The sequence below is a fragment of the Fulmarus glacialis genome, unplaced genomic scaffold (genome assembly GCF_000690835.1).
Source record: "Fulmarus glacialis isolate BGI_N327 unplaced genomic scaffold, ASM69083v1 scaffold11394, whole genome shotgun sequence".
NCBI lineage: Eukaryota > Metazoa > Chordata > Aves > Procellariiformes > Procellariidae > Fulmarus > Fulmarus glacialis.
This window is the reverse complement of record NW_009207439.1, coordinates 18,136-33,291: the sequence shown is the minus strand read 5'-3', so window position 1 is coordinate 33,291 and position 15,156 is coordinate 18,136. Positions and strand designations below refer to the sequence as shown.

Below are 15,156 nucleotides of genomic sequence, written 5' to 3'. Positions count from 1 at the left end.
TGTGTGAGAGATGGTGAGAGAAAGGAACTGTAGGATCTACTGGTCTTATGGAGACATAGTAACTATGTTGGTCTAGTTGGTAACTAACTGGTCTTATGGAGACATAGTAAATATGGAGACATAGTAACATGCAGGAGTATGCATGCTAGAGCTTTACGTCTTGGTGTTGTTTTGACGTGGATTCTATTCCATAAGAATGTTTAAATGATTGAGGTTTTTCATATGCAGCTTGTGGGTGCTTAGTATCTATAGAGAAACAAAAATTGTAAAAATGCTGCTTTACTTAAATCAAATTTGAAACTTTTAAACGCAGCCACATTTCTGGCCCTATGAAGGATAGGATGTTTGTCAATAAATCAAAGTAATAAAAGAATAAGAGCGATAAAACGTACTTTCTTTTAGGTGAAGTGCTCAGTATTGAATGGCAGTTCCGTTATTGACCTGTCTCCTCTGATCCATCGCACTGGGTATTACGAGGCATTTGTGGATGAAGATATAACAGATGTTTCTCCAGACTTCTACATCAACATTTGTGAGCCTCTCAATCCTATCAAAGATGTCAATTGCCCACCTGGAGCAGCTGTTTGCATGGTTCCTGTTAATGAATCGCCAATAGTAAGTACTATGCCTGGAATCACTGAAACGTGCATTTCCCCTATAGTTTAAAACAGTATCCCTGCCTAGAGACCTGATTTGAACCAGGGGCTTGACAATGGGTTAAAGAAATGGAATACAAAATTAAAATCTATCCTGTAAAATTCCCTTTCCATTGCTTTTTCCTGCGAAGAAGTATTTTCCTATCTTGAACCCCAGTGATTTTTGTGGGTGTCAGAAGATTCCATACCGTGACAAATATGAAAAATTACTACAGAGAATTTTTTCGTGTAGTGCTGTGTGCCAAATATGGAGACTGGGAAGCAGAATACCTCTTAGTCTGCCATTCTGTGGCACAGAAGTGGTGTGCTTGATCCCATGATAGCCTGTTGCAATATGGAGCAGGATATGTCCTAGCGTGCTCTAAAATGCATTTAGTACTTTCATGTAAGAACTTAAGCTGCACGAGTAGCAAGCCTGTGACAGGGTATTGGTTAACTTGTCTCTGTTATTACCTTGAGAGATGGAGGCTCTTACCTTTTGAGGTCTTGTTTGTGAGCTGTAGAAGATGCACATAAACAGTTGAGATTGTTTTCCATGAACTTCCACATTGATTTAGGGACCTTACTCCATTGTTAATACTATGCTATTTTTAAGTGATGTGTTGGTATTTTGGCACAATGATTTAAAGAAGAATCTACCTGTAAGATGCAGAACCTCCCTGGCTTTTGTCAAGCTTAATCAAAGAGTGTTTTGAGCTGCTCAACTTGTGTTTTGTTAGGATTGAAATATAACAACTGTTCTTTGAGTATAGAATGCAGTTTTCAAAAGTGCAACAGTTGTGCTCCCATGTAAGCTAAACAGGTGAATCTGAATTGATCTGAATCTCTGGGCTGATCTGAAATCTAGTTGTGTCCCATATGTCTCTTAATACTTATTTTTGCTTGTGTAGGATATTGGTCATGTTACTGAACCTCCCAAGTTAAATGAGGCAGTAAATGAAGTTTACATCACTTACAACAGCACTACTCCTTGTCAGATAAACAACAAATTGAACTATACTTCTCTTATTGTATTTCACTGCAGCCAAGGAACCAGTCTGGTAAGACATCTATTAAACTTGCGTTGATACTGGAGTGCAATGGGAAGTGGGTAGTAACCAATGTTAGCTTTGTTTAAAATTAAATCAAAGATTTTTCTAGCATATAGGGATGGACTTGTTTCAACAAAGAATATACTTAGTATTTGTATTCTTAACTACTTAAATACTTAATACTTAAATACTTAGTATTTGTATTCTTAACCAGGCAAAATTTCAGGGTGCATGAACTTTAGGCTTGAGAGTAGCAGGTTCTGATGGTTTCAAGGATCAGATTCCACTGAAGTAATGTAGTGATAACTTACTGCTGGTGTTAAACTTAGTGCTGTATTGCACCTTGCCTAGGTCCAAAAGCTTGTACTTGTACCACAAGCTAACACAAGAACCAGTGTAACTGTTTGTAAAGCTATTACTGTGAAATGTTTCCCCTATGTTGTAACCCTTTCCATAATCATATACAGCTTTAAAAATTTGCATTTAAATACTTATGTTTTTATTTTGTGTTGACACCTGAACACTAAATTGAGGTTGCATGGTGGTGTGAATCTAACACTTCTTGAATTTTTTGAATGCTTTAACAAACTGTAGAGAAGCACTTAGGTATGATGTTTGACAAACCAGAGCTTGTTGAAGATACTCAGTGGAACCATTTTCCGTCAGCATGGGGCATGAGCTGAAACTCTAGGCAGCTTTGAATATTACACAGGCCATACTCATATTTTTATTTAAAATATGACAAAAGAAACAGCATTCTTTCTAAACCTAAATCTTTCTAAACCATGGAGAAACACAGCGCGCTCACACTTTTGTTGCTGCTTGCAACTAATCTGAACATCAAAATCTCAACCCTAATAAATAAGAAAGCTTGTGTACTTTACTGCTTTTTTTTGATTACTGCTTTGGTTGTTTTCTGGAGCTAGGTAGAATGTACCTCACTTGTAGCTTTTTTTTTGGTACCTGTTGTAATATGAAGACATGGTGTTTGTCCTACAGTCAGTAAAGTCTAGCCTCGGTAATAACTGAGGTTAACCGTTGGGGGTGGGGGCGAAATGCCGAAAGAACAACAAACTCTCCAAAATTTATGTAATGTATCTTGCTGTGTTCTTTGGTAACAGGGCAAGCCAAAGATGATAAGGAAACTTGACTGCAGTTTTGTATTTGAGTGGGAAACTCCAGTTGTGTGTCCTGATAAAGTGAAAACTTCAGGCTGCTCTGTGACTGATGAACAGCTACACTATACTTTTAACCTGACCAGCCTTTCTGGAAGATCGTTTGAGGTAATGCCTTCTGGTGGTGTGATTTTTTTTTTTTTTTTTTTTTTTTTTTTAATTGCCCATTGCTATCAACATTTTAAAACTGAAGCAGGGGTTTCTTTTAACCATCTTGGGGTGTGAGAGGAGACTGAAGTATGTGCTGCAGCTGTGGTCAGTGTTGATATTTGTTTGGCCTCTTACAGAGGGAATAATATTAGAGGGAATAACATTAGGTTTTTAATGATTTTGAGAGGGAAATTCATGGATATACTGATGGAGAAAGGAAGGAGAAATCTTCACCTGCGGCAGAATCCTGAACATGAAAATAAGTCTGCTGAACAGACTATATCCTTGGTTCTGTGGGTGTACTTTATCTGCAGTTTTGCCATATTAAGGAAGGCCAGACTTGCAAAACTAGTTATCTTATTTTCCTCCTGCATTATGCAAGTACTGCATGAGACTTGGTTTATAAAGTGCTTGGGTGGTTCTTTAAGTATTGACTGTAGGCTCTGAGGCAACCTACAGTTTGTGATGCTTCTGGATGTCCACCACAGGTATTTTCTGGATCCAACAGTTACCATGTTGGTGTATGCAGTAAGGCAGCAGACTTGCCCCAGGGAAAATGCAAAGATGGGGCAGTGTGTCTGACATCTGAAAGTGGTGCGTCATCTTTTGGAAACATAAAGGAAATGAAAATGGACTATAGCCACCAGGATGAAACAGTCATCTTGCAGTATACAGGAGGTGATCGGTGCCCTCCAGGTGAGATTGAAGCAGACCCATTCTTTATGTAAAAACCTGCCAGGTTTTTTTACCCTTAAAATATGAGGTTTTGTGGCAATAGGAGGGAAGCAACATGGATTTTGCATACGTTAATAGAAACATGTAGTTTCGTTAAATCACATGAACCATACTAATCTGCAACATTAACATATATCTCCTAGAAGAGAGAGTGCAACTCTTCTGTAGGGATGATCGTAGCTAATTGTACGCTACATCCTAGTTTTCTAATTGGGTTTAGACTCAGTGTTTCTGTTGTCTGTCTCTGCCCAAGACTTTTCTTTAGCATTGAAGTACAGGCTTTGGATATGGTTATGCCTGCTATTCTACTGCATGTTATTAAGAGGATATACCTTTCCTTCTCAGTGACTGAAAAGGGAGAGCTTTGTGTGTTCCCCTTCAAGTACAAAGGGAAGACATATGAGGAATGTATTACAGAAGAAAAGAATAGACCATGGTGTGCTACAACTGAAAACTACCAGGGAGATGGAAAGTGGGGATTTTGTGGTAATGGTAAGAACGTCCTATACTTCATGTGCAAGGATCTGAGCTAACACAGGGAGTTAGCCATTATCAGGTTTGGCAAAAGACCTCTGGTGCAATACAGTGGAAGTAAAGGGATAGGAGTGGGCAAGACAAGGAATCTAGGGGACAAACCTGACTTTACTCAAGTGAGTGAGCAAAATACTTTTGAAATAAAAAGTTCATGCCTTTAGATACGAATGTTCATGTTGTAAGTGATGACTCTGCTTTGATGGCGATCAGTTGTTTTGGAAGGAACACTACTTTCTAAAAGGCATGAAAGCTAACCTAGGGAATAAAATTGCTAGGTAAAGCATTTGTGCCTCTTTGCTATCTGAAACAATACCCGATTAAATTTTTTGTTGATACTGCGAAATTGCTACACTAAAATCCATACATGCCTGAAAGCCTCTTGCAAAATACTTTTTTCCTTTTTTTTTTTTACCCCAACCTTCCCCCTTACAGCAACTGCAAGACGGGAATCTACCATTATCTTCACATGTGATGAAAATGCTGGTGTTGGGAGACCACACCTTCTGAGTGAGACACTTGGCTGTGCTGTGACATTTGAATGGAAGACTCAGGCTGTTTGTCCTCCCAAGAAGATGGAGTGCAAGTTTGTCCAAAAACACAGAACTTATGACTTGAGAATGCTCTCTTCCCTGACGGGATCATGGATCTTTTTCCACAATGGGGACTCGTGAGTAATAAGCAACTCCCAGGGAGCAGCTTGCTAATCAGTACAGTTGAAGTTGTAATGTGGCATAGTACTTCTGTTTGGTCCCTGTTCAGAGTCTGTTTGAATTGCTGACAGTGTCTTAAAACTGCTTAACGCTGCATATAGACAAAAAACCAGAAAGGAACCCATTTTATCTGAAGAGGATGAATAGTTACTGCCTTCATCCGCACCCTTTCCCTCTATTGCTAACCTTTTTTAAAGGATGAATAAATCTAAACTAAAAGCTTTTCAAAGGCTTTCTATTTAAACTGCTATCTTAAAGTCATTTTATAGTTTAAATGCAATTTTGGGGATTCTTAATCATGTTGAATGAAAATCTTAATGACTTAATTGCTGTCTTTTGACTCAAGTGTGTTAACTTCATGTCTAAAGTTTAAGTAGGGCTTTTTTCCCCCCATTCCTCTAAGAATCAACTTAGAGGAAAATATGAGTGGCAGGAAGTCATCAACCTCCCCAGCCTCCCCCCTCCAGTTAGCAAATAGCAATGAACTGGCAAGGATGAGAGCATCTAATTCTAAGCTTACAATAAACTGTGGGCTAACAAAACTGTTACATTCACCGCCTTTGCTACTAGTTCCTCTGTTCTAATAAAACTTAACTGGTACGGCTCCGAAGAGATGCTGAGTTTAGGATAGCACTATAACCTTTATAGCTGAAAAAACTTGGACATTTCTTGACTCAGTTCCAATTTCTAGTTTTGACCTAGGTCAAAATTAACTAGTGAACTAATCTAGTAAAGGATCAATTTTTTTACATGGTCATTTACTTGAAAAGGATAACCTTAGTATATGCTTTATTCTGTCAGCTAATTAGAGTATTTAATTTCTTTCAGCCTGGTTAGCTTCCTGTGAGGATTCTAAAGGTTATATCTCACTTTTTCAGTTTAGCCTAAATTAATTTTAAAGAAGTTCTGTCTACCATGTTCTTTGTAGGTACTATGTGAATCTTTGTCAGAGGGTACATGAGGGACCCACAGGCTGCCCTGAAAGAGCCAGTATTTGCAGGAAAAGCAACAATGGAGATGTTCAAGTTCTTGGACTTGTTCATACACAGAAGCTGAATGTGACAGGTAAGATTATATTTGTTCCTGTAGAGAGCTGAAGATGATTAAATCTTACAACCTAGCTATAGTGCTTCTTAAATTATGGTGAAGCCTTTATTTTGAAATATCTTTACCAGTGAATCTTCCATTTAAAAACAAAAACAGTAAATGCTACTACTCAAACTTAAAAGTGATGTTTAAGCCATGAGAAAACATTGATGCAAATAAACAGCATTGTCATTAAAGCTGTAAGAAGTGAATTGTCCATCTGAACATCAAGAAACACTTTTTTACAGTGAGGGTGATCGAACGCAGGCACAGGTTGCCGAGAGAGGTTGTGGAGTCTCCTACCTTTGAGATATTCAGAAACCGTCTGGATATGGTCCTGGGCAGCTGGCTCCAGGTGACCCTGCTTGAGCAAGGGGTTTGGACCAGATGACCTCCAGAGGTCTCTTCCAACTTCAACCAGTCTGTGATTCTATGATTGTGGAAGGGGGAATTATTTTTCTTCATCCCATTTTGAAAGACTTGTTTTATGTCCACTAACTTCTTCAATTAAAGCAGCATGTGAAAGATGACTAACTGGCTTCACTCTTAAGAAAAGGAATAGAAAAATCTCAACCTTACTTAAGTTTTCAGTTTAAAGAATGTTTTTTAAATTGCTGCTGAGTTTGTGAAATTGAGGGAAATTTTCCACCCAGCTACAAAATCAATGGGATGTATTGCATGTGTTTATTGCCTGAGTTCATTTATAAATGGATATATCTTCATTTACTCTTATGTTTAAAAAATGACGACTTAAATGTAAGCATTCGTTATGGCCATACCAGTGATATGAACACACGGTATGATGTAAATACTCAGGTGTTTGAGGAGTGATTTTTTTTTTTTTTTTTTTTTTTAAATGATCATCAGCGTAAAGGCCTCAAATTACTGAAGTGCTGTAATTGATACATGGTCTATGCAGTGGAAAAAAAAAAACCTGGAAGTTAATCTAAAGTAATGAAGTCTGTAGAATGACCAAAGGGAATTTCTGACAACTGCTTACAAAAACCTTAAGTGTCACCATTTTTCTTTTCTAGGTGATACAGTGTATATTAGTTATTCCAGTGGGCAGGAATGTAGGAAAAACAAGAAAGTAACAACAATTATAGAACTGAAGTGTGCAAAAACAGTTGGCATGCCCATGCTGCAGAGGTGAGTAACAAATTAACATACCACTGATCTTAATGGTTTATTCTTTTGTACCTCTCTAGTAAACTGCAAGTCTCAGGACAGTGACTACCCATTCTGTTGGACAGTCCCTAAAATAATCCTTGGTCTGTACTTGTAAGACATGGATCTTCTGGTGTTTCTGCACCTGTTCACTTCCATAAAAAATTGTATTCTGTATTTATCTTAAAATTTCTGGGCAAAAATTTAAGCATTCTACTTCCAAATTAGATCTGACAATGGCAGGGATGCTGTTGTTTTCAACTTTAATTGTAGTACAACCACTGTTAACTTTGCTCAAATTCTGTTTAGTAGAGAACACTTACTGTAGATAAGTGATTGAGCTAATAAAACATGGTTTACTGTTGCCTCAATACAGATTGTTTAACTAGAAGCTGTCCAAAGTGAGGTATATATGCATGATCACAAATACTAAGAAAGATTGATGGCTTTTTGCTCAGTCTTGTTTTCGTTACCTGTATATTGTTTGTAGAATTGGGAAACTGAGCAAGATGCTCTATATGAGTCAAAGAACAAGGTAGCAAAATCTGACTAGCTTATACTCCTTGTCCTAGTTAAATAACGTGCAGCATGTTAAACCTGCCAAGAGCAGCCTGACATGTTTGTTAGCTAAAATATTTTGATATTGACTTCTGGAACTTTTTGAAGTAGGAAGCTCCAAATGCAGCCAGGTCTTTTTAGGTCTTGGAACTGCAGAAAAGTGTAGTGCAACTCTTCAAGTAGCTTTTTTTTCAGTGCTACTTGACTATTTTAGCTTACTCTTGGCATGATGCTTAAGCAGGACATTCCCACACATGGGTTAGCAGCTGTGTGTCTTCTCTTTCTCAAGATACTAAGCACTTGTTACTGTTTCCTGGAATTGAGAGTTGTGTCTGTTATTTGGTAGGATTGATGAAGAAAACTGTGCTTACTACATCACTTGGGACACACGTGCAGCTTGTGCTGTGAAGCAGCAGGAGGTGGATGTGGTGAATGGAACAGTTATTAATCCTGCAACAGGGAGAAACTTCTCTTTAGGGGATGTTTATTTCAAGTAAGTGAAAAAACCAAACAAACCCCCCCCAAAAACCCAAAACAACAAAACCCCAACAGCAACCAAAACCCACAACACCTTAGTCCTGTAGAACTGTACTGCAAGAAAAGAGAACTTGGTGTGAATATTCTATGTTGCCGTAACAGTTTTTAGCTGTCAAGGGGAAATAGCACTGAATTCATCTTGTACCAATGACTGACTGGTTAATAGTGCAGCTCACAGCTGGGCTTATAGCTTTGAGCATGTGCAGGTATACTCAAGACTAGTCTAAAGCCTGCAAATACTCACCTTGACGTTAGGTTTCTTTGTTGTGGGTTATTGCTCTCTTCCATAGTGTGTAGGCATTAGTTCAGTGCCAGAGAATTTGATTTTTTTCACCTGGAGTACTCCTTGGCTTTTTACATAGCACCTCTTTTTCATGCTCAGATGATCCATATGAAAGTAGGAACCCATGCTTCAGAAGCCTTAGAAGTGAGGAAGGACAGCTCTGGAGAAATGGTCAAGCATGACTGAACTCAGGAGATGGAGGGGAAGATCGGCAGTTACACTGACTGTACTGCCTGGTACATTGCACAGAACTCTGGTCCACAATCTCTTATAAACTACTATATTTAACGTCAATGCTAGCGTTATGGAAGGAAATCTGCCCATACTAGTGTTATGGGAAGAATAAACTCTGCTTGCAGGGCACAAACCATCAGTGTGAAGGATTGGAGTAGCTGAGCAGAAGTATTGTGGATAAACCTGCTGTGCAAACGTGGTGATAGCATTACAAGCATAGAGAAAAAAACAAAAATCAAACAGGGCTGGATGAAGGAGGAGAGGAAGTCAGGACAAAAATAAAACTTGGTGTAATGTGAGATTAAAGGCAAGTCATATTTGAGCAAGCTTAGCCTTTGAGCAGGTGGCTAGCATAAATAGCAGTGAATCTTAGAGCATTCTCACTCTGACCAGCAATGTGAAAGGGTACAATTGTAAATAGTACTTAGGTAACACTTATGATAGAACTAGTTACCCTTCTGGAGAAGACAGCTAAGCTATGCTTTTTATCATAGCTGTAGAACACACAGTATGGTTCTTATCATCAGTTGGCTAGCTTGTGTATAAGCTGCTGAATCATGCTTTTGTCTCCAGTTTATCTTAATCCTTTGGAGGTATTTACATGTTCATACACCCATTGAGGGCAATATAACTAGAGAATTTTGCTTTTTGTGCTTTCTTAGAAAGATTATATTTATGCTAAATATAATCCTCATTTGTAATGTTCAGGGAGGATGCCTCAGTCCTGCATCTTTTCTGGTTGCTGAATCAGTCACTCCAGCTTGCTCTAGAATCAACCACTGGTAGCAGCTATCACTGTGGCCAGTCTTAAGTCTTGGGAATAACCTAAATCTGTGAGTTTAGACTTAAGGATAGACCTGCCCTCTGTTTCCTCAGGCTGTACACGGCTTCTGGTGACATACGGACAAATGGTGATAAATATGTATATGAAATTCAACTTTCTGGTATAAGAAACTCAAGTTTCCCAGAATGCTCTGGAGCAAACATCTGCCAGGTTAAAACTAATGAACATCGCTTTCGGAGAGTTGGTTCTGCCAGAAAAGCTAAATATTATGTTAAGGGTAAGTACTTGCTCACTTGCCAGAATTGCTTGATACTCTGTGTGAATTGCTTCATCAGAAAATCGTTCTTGTTTCACATCATCTGTGCTAATCCATTTCTGTAAAGGTGTCCAGAGTCTGTCTAGCAGAATTTTTCTTATTGTGTAAGCTCAGTTGCAAATGTGGCCTTAATAGGGTTTGGGCTTGACGCTTGTTGAAAGACTTTGGTAGAACAATGCAAGATAGAAGACTTGGTCTCCTGTTTTCCTCTGTGCTACTTTTTCTTGCGAAGAGCTTAGCCCACTGTTCCATAGCAACTGATGGGACTACGTATAGGTAGTATAAGCTCACCTGCAGGTACTGCAAAGTGTAAGCTGTTACTGCAGAACAAATACATAACTTTCCAGGGTCTGGTGTTAGTAGAGTGTTCTCAGGGAAGTAGTAAACTGTAAGGTTTTCTTCTTGTTGTAGATGATGACTTGGATGTCATATTTTCATCAAACTCCAGATGCGGTAAAGATAAATCAAAGTTTGTGTCTTCAACCATTTTCTTCCACTGCAGTCTACAAGTAAAGGAAGGCATCCCTGAATTCCTTCATGAGACAGCAGATTGCCAGTATTTATTTACCTGGTACACATCTGCTGTGTGTCCATTAATGTGAGTAGTTAACCATTTTCTGAAAGCAGGTCTTGTCAGCACTTCTTAGCTAAAGGTTTTTTTGTATTTGTTCATCGCAGTGATTGTGGAAAAAATGAAAAGCTAAAAAAGCAGCAGACTCATGGGTAGATGGAATTGGTGTTCATGTATGTAATGTTTGGCACATGACCACTAAATAAAAGCTTGCCAAGTTGATCTGGACCTAAAGCTGCTTGTTTGCACGGGAAATGGAGAGGCATGGTGGAATTAATATTATTGTTCTCACTAAGTAAAACCTACTGTAGCTAACAGAATATGCTGTTTCATGTTACTGAGAGGAGTAACCAGTATTTGGGTAAGGTTTTTTTTTCTCCTTGCCTTACTGTCTGGGAAACTTTAAAGCCGTGGCAAAAACTGGTCTTCCCCTCTATCTGCCTACTTCTTTAGGCTGGAGTGAAAATATTACAGGTCTTAGAGCAATAATGAGGTATTTCTGCAATTAATTATGATCAGCTATCTACAGATCCAAAAAGGAGTAATGAGGTGACAGTGTTAAAAGCAGAGTGACTGTATCTAGGTGCTTACCGGCATTTTGACATATAGGCAGCCTCACTATGAAGAATGGAGTGACTACTTCTAGGACTGTTCACTTTCTGGCTGCTAGCTTGAAAACACAGGGAAACTGTTCATTCTGATTCAAACAGCCAGTTAGCTATTGAGGTCTGTGTAGTGCCATAGTCAGCTGGAAGGTAAATAATTGCTGTAGCTTTTGCAGCTTACTCAGGTGCAGGTTTGGTTCTAAAATAGCAGCTTTGTGTGGATAGCTGCTGCTCTGTAAACTCTAGAGTGCCTAATCATGCACTTCAGACTTGACTGTAACCAGTTTTATGCACTGCTGGAAAGCATACCAGGATGTAGGCACAGTACATACATTTTTATTTTTTCAGTGATTTTTTTCTTAGAATGAAATCCCCTATATTCAGTTCATTATAGCTGTTAGGTAGAACTGACAGGATGGTGTGGTGTGTTTAATTTCTTTGAATCTGCTGTTTCTAATCCAGTTTGCTGCAACTGGTCAATAGATCTTACTCATCCTTTTCTTCCCAATTTACGTTATTAGATCAACCAATGATCTAGGAAGCAATGAGCACCAGACTGATCAGGAGGCCCAAGTACATAAAGGACTTTCAAGGAGAAGTCAGGCTGTTGGTGCTGTGCTGAGTGTCCTCTTGGTTGTTCTCACTGTATGCCTAATAATCTTGCTGTTCTACAAAAAAGAGAGGAGGTAAGAAATGACTGGGAGGCTTTAGAAGTTTCTTTGGTAGGACTTGGTTTCCTCAGTGAAAGGGAAGTAGTGAACTTTAGAGATTTAAGTTCCGTTTTTCTGTTGGCAGCATCAACTGTCAAACGGCTGGTTTTTTTCCGAATTCCCCATTACTGTCTGAAGGTCCATGTAAAGAGGGCTGGAGTACACAACTGAATTGGGACAGTCTCTATTGTGGACAACTGCTACTTAAGGAGGATAAAACAATGTGACAATATTGTTAGTATTTGGTATCCCTCTCCTTTTATGGTGTCAAGCTGGAACCATACAACAGCAGCAAGGAACAAGTGCAAGTCCTGCTGACTCCCTGCTTTCCAGAAAAGTTTGGGTTTTTGCCCCTTAGACATAAAGGCCAGAGGTGTTTCAGAACAGTCACCCTGAAGCTGTGGTAAGGGGGAAGATGTACATCATCATGGACTGAATTTTGTTAATGAGAGTGGTTCAGGGTCAAGTGTCACTATGTGATAGCTTGCAGCTTGCTTGGTGAAATGCTTTACGTTGATGGTGAAAAGCCAGTGAAGAAAAGTGAGGGCTAATACGGGGGATACAGTCTTCCTAATGTAGTATTCTTCCCCTTCTTTAGGGAAATCGTAATAAACAAGATAACGAACTGCTGCAGAAGAACATCTGGTGTTTCCTACAAATACACAAAGGTAATATAGTGGCAGAGTCGAAGGTTTTGTTTCCTGTCAAGTTTTCTTAATATGAAGCTTTTATTAATAAATAAATAAACCCCCTTAATTCCTAGTTCATCCAGTGCATGGAAACCATACTGTATGGCTTCAGGAAAGCCACATAGCTGAGATATCTACATTTATATTGTGGAATGGGAAAGGAAGATAGAGTTGACGAAATGAAGAGCAGTCCATAAATAGCCAAATAACACATAAATGTACAGGAAGAGAAAGAAGTCTGTTTCAGACGTAGTGAAAAGCAATAGTAACATCATGCTGTTGCGGTATTACTGTCTTATGATGGAGTTAAACCCAAGGCCATGTGTGGTGTGCGGTCTGACGGCTGGGGAGATCAGCATGTGGCAGAGTCTAAAGTGGTATATGCAGTCTCCTCTTGCATTTTTCTTTTTCTTGCAGATAAACAGTGAAGAAGAAGCTAATGAGAATGAAACAGAGTGGCTTATGGAGGAAGTTGCAGCACCAAATCAAAGAACAGCAAAAGGAGGGCAGGAGAATGGTCACATTACTACCAAGTCTGTTACATCTGAAGCCTTTACCTCTCTCCATGTGGATGACCTGGACAGTGAGGATGAAGTGTTAACCATTCCAGATGTAAAGATTCAAACAGGAAGAGGACTAGACAAGAGCAAGCACCCACAAAAGAAGCCACCCAGTCTTGGAAGTGATGACAAAGCTTGTTTGCTGAATGGGGGAAAGGAAAGGAAAGCAAAAGCCAAGCCAGGTCAGCAGAAGGCACAGAACTCTACAAATACAGTATCGTTTCATGATGATAGCGATGAGGACTTGTTGAATGTTTAATAACCCTTCTTGTGCCTAATCAAATATATATAGAGAGATTATATATAATGGGACAACGTTTCCAACCAAATATGAGGACTTCAGCCTGAAAGATTTTTCTGAATTTTGCCTTTAACAAGAAACCATTGAAAAGGGAAGAAGAGAAAGATTTCTTGGTTGTTTACAATGATCTGTTCAGTAATGACTGGATTTCTAACATCCAGTTGGCTGAGTTAGTTGACTCTCTCTAGCCAGGACACTTTTTTTTTTTTAAGCCTCAGCATAGATGTTAAATGCTTGCTTAAAAAAGAGAAACCTTTGAAAGGAAAGGATTAAGGCTCAATGAAGCCCCTGGCTCCTGAGACTCAAGTTATCTGACTACTAGCATTTTAACTCCTTGTATTTATTGATCCTCACTACTCAGGTTTGCTTAAATAGCAACATGTTCTTCCTGCCGGCAGGGTATTATTCTATGGGTTCACCCATCATAAGACAAGGAAAAATATAACTTGTGTGTTGGGATGATTTGATGTAAATTTTGGAACTGGTCTAATTTATCCTGTAAATTTGAATATCCATTCTAATTTAAACAGATCATTGGTTCAAAGGTATTGACTGAAAGGTACAACTCTGTATAGCTTTAGCCTGAAATGGTTGCTGTTCTTTGCATGATATTTTTTTTTAGTACTGGTCATATGACTGACTTCATCAGTATTTGCCTAAGCAGCTGACAAGCACCCAAAGATTTTTTTTTTTCCCCTAGATTATGGCTGGACTAGGCCAACTGCACAGAGAACCAGAGTTTTCAAGGACATAGAGGCAGAATTCCTATAATACAACCTGCACTGCCCAGTTTGTCATCACCAAGAAAAGCCCAACAACTAGAGGAGCCCTAGTTGGCACAATACCTCTCTCTGGTATTAATTACAAGAAAAAAAAATTGGGCCAATGTTTTCTGATAGCCTAAGTTCTAGCTCTTATGCTGTGGTCCTGACCATGGTCATTGATTTGAAATGTTGCTGGCAATGAATGCAAGTCAAATTTCCTTTAGCAGTCTTGCTCTTCTACAGGTGTCTCCTAAATTAAATTATGGGCAATGATAGGGTTTCAAAGCATCGTACAAGTACACGCATCAGGCAGAATTTTTTGAAACTCTTCATTGTTCCTTTTGGCTGGCTTACTCAGTTTCAACAATGGTTTCTTTTTATAAAAAAATCCATTTTGAATCAAAATAGTGTAATATAAAGTATTCAGCAATTTCAATAAAAGATATGAAGTGGGTATTCCAAATCCCACATCTGAAGTCTGGAATCTTTCTTGCACTAGTCTAATGCTGCCCATCAGCCTGGTGATATCCTTTTTTGCTGTGATAGCTAATATCTTAATCACATCACTCAAAACAAGAACTGATGCTTGATGACAAAGATCAGAATATATAGGCAAGCCCCAGTGGTGTATTCTTTGTTCTATCAGACTTAGGTTTTCTTCCTCTTGTATTGTTACCAGTGAAGCTGTAAATCAGTTCGGCTAAAGCTGCATCTTGTCATACTTAAAACAAAAGCAGCATTTTTTGTATTTAGCATTAGGTTAATTTGGGGGAATGAGAGGCTTGACAGTGTATTTTTATTACTGTCAGTTACCATTGCAACAGTTCTCTCAATGGATGTTGAAGAATGCTGCTTCCCTTCCACAAGTCTTCAAGGCTGGCATCTTGGAGTTGTTTGATCCATGAACCGCTGCATGAAATGACTTTCCATGTACTAAGGCATAACACTGCATGGTCTCTTTGTTGCGACTGTGCATAAAGAGGCTTAGGTAGAACAGAGG

The 15,156-nt window shown here is 38.9% G+C and overlaps 1 protein-coding gene across 1 annotated transcript in view; it reads left to right on the top strand.

The window, feature by feature from the left end:
* IGF2R (insulin-like growth factor 2 receptor) overlaps nucleotides 1-14,383 on the top strand; it is a gene marked incomplete at its 5' end in the record, with an annotated part of 52,544 nt that extends 38,161 nt beyond the window's left edge. The window contains 14 exons of the mRNA XM_009576104.1: nucleotides 403-615; nucleotides 1,547-1,696; nucleotides 2,809-2,970; nucleotides 3,501-3,708; nucleotides 4,093-4,239; nucleotides 4,714-4,948; nucleotides 5,920-6,056; nucleotides 7,112-7,226; nucleotides 8,149-8,295; nucleotides 9,733-9,917; nucleotides 10,368-10,554; nucleotides 11,654-11,818; nucleotides 12,441-12,510; nucleotides 12,949-14,383. Coding sequence (XP_009574399.1) covers nucleotides 403-615; nucleotides 1,547-1,696; nucleotides 2,809-2,970; nucleotides 3,501-3,708; nucleotides 4,093-4,239; nucleotides 4,714-4,948; nucleotides 5,920-6,056; nucleotides 7,112-7,226; nucleotides 8,149-8,295; nucleotides 9,733-9,917; nucleotides 10,368-10,554; nucleotides 11,654-11,818; nucleotides 12,441-12,510; nucleotides 12,949-13,350 — 2,523 coding nt within the window. The remainder of the gene's footprint in view (nucleotides 1-402; nucleotides 616-1,546; nucleotides 1,697-2,808; nucleotides 2,971-3,500; nucleotides 3,709-4,092; nucleotides 4,240-4,713; nucleotides 4,949-5,919; nucleotides 6,057-7,111; nucleotides 7,227-8,148; nucleotides 8,296-9,732; nucleotides 9,918-10,367; nucleotides 10,555-11,653; nucleotides 11,819-12,440; nucleotides 12,511-12,948) is intronic.
* Nucleotides 14,384-15,156: the final 773 nt, after the last annotated feature.